General features: G+C 40.5%; 1 protein-coding gene across 12 annotated transcripts in view; it reads left to right on the top strand.

Annotated features, from left to right (window-relative positions):
• Positions 1-6,000, top strand: part of DLG1 (discs large MAGUK scaffold protein 1) — a 286,228-nt gene that overhangs the window by 1,399 nt on the left and 278,829 nt on the right. For 10 of the 12 annotated variants that reach the window (XM_023750530.1, XM_023750533.1, XM_023750534.1 and 7 more), the window contains exons 2-3: positions 521-570; positions 1,257-1,388. In XM_023750530.1, the coding sequence (XP_023606298.1) occupies positions 552-570; positions 1,257-1,388 (151 nt within the window). In that variant the 5' untranslated portion in view covers positions 521-551. Of the gene's footprint in view, positions 1-370; positions 394-520; positions 571-1,256; positions 1,389-6,000 lie in introns of those variants that run through there. The other 2 variants (XM_023750537.1, XM_023750527.1) reach the window with 1 other exon arrangement.

Here is a 6,000-nt window from a genome sequence, read left to right as displayed (position 1 = left end):
CCCCCACTGGAAGTCGCCCAGAGGAAAGCGAGCCCCGGCCGGGAGACAGCAGCGAGGAGGAGGGGGCCCGGGCGCCGGCGGTGGCGCTCGCCGCCGGTGCCTTCCTTCGGAGCGATTGACCGCCGCGCCGGCTTCGGGGCTGAGGGTCGGAGCGCCCGGTCCCATCCCCGTCGCCGGCGGGGCGTCTGCGCGCCGGTGCCGAGGGAGGGGTGGCCTCCCGTCTCGGCTTTCGGTGCGGGTCGGAGAGGGGGCGGCTTTCGAGGAGGATTGGGGAGCCGACGTGGGTCCGCGCTCCGTGGGCAGAGGGGTCGCCCCGCAGGTGAAAGCTCGCCAGCCTGCCTGGCACCGCTGGGGTTCCAGGCTCTGCCTTTCACTGGGGAAAACTTTGCCCAGGTGGGTTGGGCAGGTGGGGCCCGGAGTTTTTCCGATGTGAGATGTAGGGGGCGGGGGGGAGTGCCAGGTTCACCACGATTCTCTTCTCTTCTTTAGTTCTGTTTCTTTTCCGATTTCTGTTTTACAGGTGTGTGCCCTCTTCCTGATTCTGGGGGAAAATGCCGGTCCGGAAGCAAGGTGAGGATTGGTTATGGCACTGTTCCCGTGGACGGCACTGGCTTTTCTGTATGTGTGTTTTCTAATTGCTGTGTTTTATTAGTGTTTAACTCTAAGGAGACAGCACAGTCCTGTCCTCCCTGCTTAGGGGATCTAAGCCTCACATCATTCAGAAGATGGACACATCCATGTGTGTGTCAAACTTTCTTGATCTCTCTCTAGAAACTAGAGGGGCAATGGATATTTTACCTCGGAACGTCGTCTTAAAAACTCAGAATTGGTGTTTTCATGTTTCACGATATCATTCTTACTAAACACTATTTTGAGCAGTGTGGGATACTGGCAAAAAACTATTATTTTGAAACAGTTAATATTTGGGTTATAATGACAAATTATAGATTATCTGCTTTTGCATATCAGATCGGCTGCAACTGTTACCAATACTTTGATTAAAATGATCTTTTATTGTGGTAGACTACCAGTACACATTTATTAAAACCACGTACCTTCCTCCTTTCTCTACTGTGACATATATTTAAATTTTTTGACTCATTCTAAGGAATAGAGGTGTGCATGAACATGGTAGCATCAGTTGACCAGGAGGATTTGGGAACTGTATAGATGCCTTGCAGAATCATTTGCTGCACAGCTACTGTGTAATACTTCCTTGTAAAATAATTTTAATCAGACTCTCTTTTTTCCCTCAGATACCCAGAGAGCATTGCAACTTCTGGAAGAGTATCGTTCGAAACTAAGCCAAACTGAAGACAGACAGCTCAGAAGTTCCATAGAACGGGTTATTAACATATTTCAGAGCAACCTCTTTCAGGCTTTAATAGGTGGGAGTTAAAACTTTATTTGTGACCATTATGTGTCAGCTAGGCTTAATGTTCCTTTGATTTAACTTATTTTAAACTTAAGAGAGTGATGTACTTGGTTCTCTTTGAGGCATTCAGTAACTTGAACATCCAGTGAGGTATATATTTCGATAGGCCAATATTCTTTCCAAAGATATCTAAGACAGCCTTTCACTATGATTATTTTAGTAGTCTTCGAAAACAATGTTTCCTGTCCTAGTATTAACTATTAAAAGAGGGTGTAGTTACAGAAATGTTTCAGCACCCTAAAGGTAACGACTGAGTAACTGTTAGCTTTCCGTATTTGACTTGTATTTCTCTGGAGTCCTTGAAAATGTTTGAAGAGTCACAGAACATTCATTTACCTTAACACAGACCTCTGTTTAAACTTGGCATTCAGAATTTTAGATCTGAAAATGGCCTTAGAGATGATCTTGTCCAATCTTATTTTACAGGCAAGAACATTGAAACAGAGTTGTATTCTTAATTGTAACTTAAATTTGAAGTGATGCATTGTTTTAAATGAGAACTGAACAAATAAGAGTCCTGCATTCTATTCCTGACCCTGCCATTAACTGAATGATAGTACATAAATTATATAACCTTTTCTAGATAATATATTACCTAGAATGTGGATGCAGTGGAATAGTGGTTTTAAGACTTTTTAAAAAAATAGCTAGGTCCTTTTTTAAAACAAAATCTTATATTTTGTAAACAATCACCAGTATATAAAACAAGGTGATTGGTCTCTGGCCCTCTCCTCCAGTTACCTCGAAAAGTGTGCAAACCACTGAACTAAAAATTTGTCTCTTCCAATTCTAAGAATAACATTTTATTTTTTTTATTAGTCACTGACTATATAACTTATTAAAATAAGACCTGTACTTCATTGCATTATAGTTATTTCCTCAGTAACTTCCAAGTAGATACGGCTTTACATCTCATCTATCTGTTGATAGATAAACTTTTGATGTGATTTGAGGTCCACCTTCAAGTTAGTGTACTCAGAAATAACTTGCTGGTAAATTGGTGTTTTCTACTAAATTTGTTTTAGAATTAAAGAAGATTTTAAAAACACTCAATACACCTGAATAAGTTTTTAAAATTTAACATTATTATAAACTTTAAAAAATATACAAGACTAGAGAGAACAGTATAATGAACTGCTATATATCTGACACCTTAAAAATTAATCAACATTTTGTTTTTTGTTTTTTACCTTTAAACTGATGAACATATTTTATATTTGAATTTCTAAACTGATGTTTAAGGTCCAAATGGATGATCAAATTGGATTCTTCTGTAAAAACAGCAAAAAAAAGGAAAGGAAAAATAATTTTTTGTTTTTTGGTTTTCTAAACCAACATTAAACCTAGGAATGTTTTGTTTTGTGGGGTAACTGTTTAAAAAAGTAGTATGAGTATTAAGTCCTCTTTTACATATAGTTGTAGACAGAGACAGATGCAGTCTTCCTCTGTGTGAAGTCTGCAACTTAAGAAAATTAGTTGCTTAGTGAAGTAACCAAACCGTCTATGCTTAGATTTCTCTGTAGATTGGAGGTAGATTTGCTATGTTTGGAGAAAATTTTTTTTTACATATTCTGCCTTGCCTATTTTGAATGTTTTTATCTATTCTTATTCATAATTGAATTCTGATAGAATTAGTTTCCTAATTATTAAGGTTACATTTGTGAATCTTTGTCCTGCATAATTTTGTTGGTTGTGAATTTACTTTGATATTTAGATTTAATTATGTTTTAATTTTTGGCGGGGGGATGTGGTATCAGATTTTGGTTTAAGGAAAGTAATAGATTTTAGGAATTTTGAAACAGGTAGATTTAGTAGAGGTTTTTGTGTGTTTACATTCTGTAATTGAATTGTTGACAAATATGTGCATTCTTTTTATTTGCTGAATTTAGATTAATTTATTAGCCTTTATTCAGTGTTTGAAAATATTTAGGTCAATACGATTTCTTTTTCCTCTGCACCTACACCATTGTTTTTGAAATAGTGTGATAATGTACTTTACACCTGTAAATCAACATTGCAGGATCATATGGTAGCTATATTTTTAATTTTTGAGGAACTATCATACTGTTTTCCATAGAAGCCATCTTAATGGCTATCAGAATATGACACTTTTAAGTGTGTGTAAACAGAAATAATGGCTAACATTGAGCACTTTTTATGTGTTAATACAGCATCTGTTTAGTTATCATAATCCTATGAGGTGTATATTCATCTATGAGATGACTATACCATTTTATAGATTAGAAAACTGAGGCACTGAGAAATGACATCTTTTGCCCAAGGATGCTAAATTGTGGAGCCAGAAATTGAACTCAGCTAATCTGAATCCAGAGCCTCTCCTCACTGCCAACTACTAGGATATTCCATAAGTTGAATATATTTTTTATAAATGTGTATTTTTCCCACTTGCCTGGGACTCTTTTTTTAAAAAAAAATATATTTTATTGAATTTTTTACAGAGAGGAAGGGAACGGGATAGAGAGTTAGAAACATCGATGAGAGAGATTCTCTCATCAGCTGCCTCCTGCACACCCCCTATTGAGGATGTGCCCACAGCCAAGGTACATGCCCTTGACCAGAATCAAACCTGGGACCCTTCAGTCTGTAGGCTGACGCTCTATCCACTGAGCCAAACCGGTTAGGGCTGAATATTTTAATGTGATAAAGACCACTAACAACAATCATATTTAACATAGATACTGATCTGTAGGGTCTGTTGTGTTTTTTTTTTTAAGTTTTTACTTTGAAGGTGAATGTTCATGATGATGGAATTTATGTATTTTGAAAAGTGTATTTAACTTAGTAATCAAAGGGCGAACTTCCAGGTGTAATGGTAAAATGTCAGAATTTCTTAGATTTTTTGACTTTTTATTGGTTTCAGTAATGTTATATTTTAGTCTGTTGCTGTGTGTGTGTGTAACTTTGCAAGTTAGGTTTGAGAAAGGAAAACATTTATGGATGTGGATCAACTATTAGCTAAAATTTTATGGAATTGGAGGAAAATTTTATAAAATTTTTAGTTGGTGGTTTTGATTGAATTAGATTATTTGTTAATAGTTTCATTTATTACTGCTCTGAAGCAGTGCTTTGATTATGTTGAATCTGGTTGAATTCTCTTTAGGACCTTTTAATCACATCTGTAAAGCATCTATAAATATTTCTTGTAGGTTAAGCTATTTCATCTATATAGGGTCAAATTTCTCTGCTGAATTTTTCCTTTTCTAATTATTTTTTTCAGTACTCTATCCAGTCTAGGACCAGGTATTGCATTTAGTTGTCATGTCTTTTTAGTGTCCTTTAACCTGGGTACATTTCCACAGTCTTCCTTTATCTTTTATGACATTGACATTTTTGAAGAACACAATTTTCCATTCCTCTTATTTTTTTATATATTGTTTCTCATTTTGGGTTTTTCTTATGCTTGCTCCTGATTAGATTTAGATTATGTATTCCATAGGGTTCTGCACATCCAGGTACACATCTTCTGCCCTTCATTGATGTTACTTTTGATCACCCAATTAAGGTATTATCTCATGTTATCTCATTACTCTACAGCAGTGGTTCTCAACCTTCCTAATGCCGCGACCCTTTAATACAGTTCCTCATGTTGTGGTGACCCCCAATTTCATTATTACAAATTGAACGTAATTAAAGCATAGTGATTAATCACAAAAACAATATGTAATTATATATGTGTTTTCCGATGGTCTTAGGCGACCCCTGTGAAAGGGTTGTTCGACCCCCAAAGGGGTCGTGACCCACAGGTTGAGAACCGCTGCTCTACAGTTACTGTTTTTTTCCCTTGCATCTTATAAGCAATCTAGAGGCCCAGTGCACAGATTCGTCCACCTGTGGGGTCCCTCGGCCTGGCCTGCAGGGATCAGTGGACCTCTGCGCACCCGCCAGCTTGTCAGGCTCCAGCCCGCTGTCCACGTTGATCCCACACAGCACAAAGTAGTGCGTGAAGCAGCAGGCGGCTGGGGAGGAGCCTGAGCCCGGGCTGGGCACCTCGCTACTCCCGGCCTTGCTGCGCCTGCAGTGGGAGTGTCCGCAGGAGAGGCTAGCGCTGCTGCAGCTGTGCTCGCCAGCAGTCAGTGGCCCGTCAGCTGAGCGGCGCTCCTGTGCTCCCACTGTGGGAGCGCACTGACCCCCAGGGGGCAGCTGCTGCATTGAGTGTCTGCCCCCTGGTGGGCAGTCCGCATCATAGCTACTGGCTGGTTGTCTGGCCATCTGGTCTCTTAGGCTTTTATATATATATAGACTAGAGGCCCGGTGTATGAAAATTCATGCACTGGGGGGAGGGGGTGTCCCTCAGCCCGGCCTGCCCCCTCTCACAGTCCCGGAGCCCTCAGGGGATGTCCTACTGATGGCTTAGGCCTAAGCCGTAGTCTGGCCTCCCTCTGCAGGAGGCAACCAGGCTGATCAGGGGAAGGTGCTACCCCCACCACCCCGCCGCCGCTGCTGCCTCTGTCCTCCCTCTGCGGGAGATGACCACGCCAATCAGGGAAAGGCGCCGCCCCCATCACCCCTCTGCTGCTGCCACTGCCGGCCCTCCTCGGCCCTCG

The sequence above is a fragment of the Myotis lucifugus genome, unplaced genomic scaffold, assembly GCF_000147115.1.
Source record: "Myotis lucifugus unplaced genomic scaffold, Myoluc2.0 scaffold_14, whole genome shotgun sequence".
Classification (NCBI taxonomy): Eukaryota; Metazoa; Chordata; class Mammalia; order Chiroptera; family Vespertilionidae; genus Myotis; species Myotis lucifugus.
This window is presented reverse-complemented; position numbering and strand designations above follow the sequence as displayed.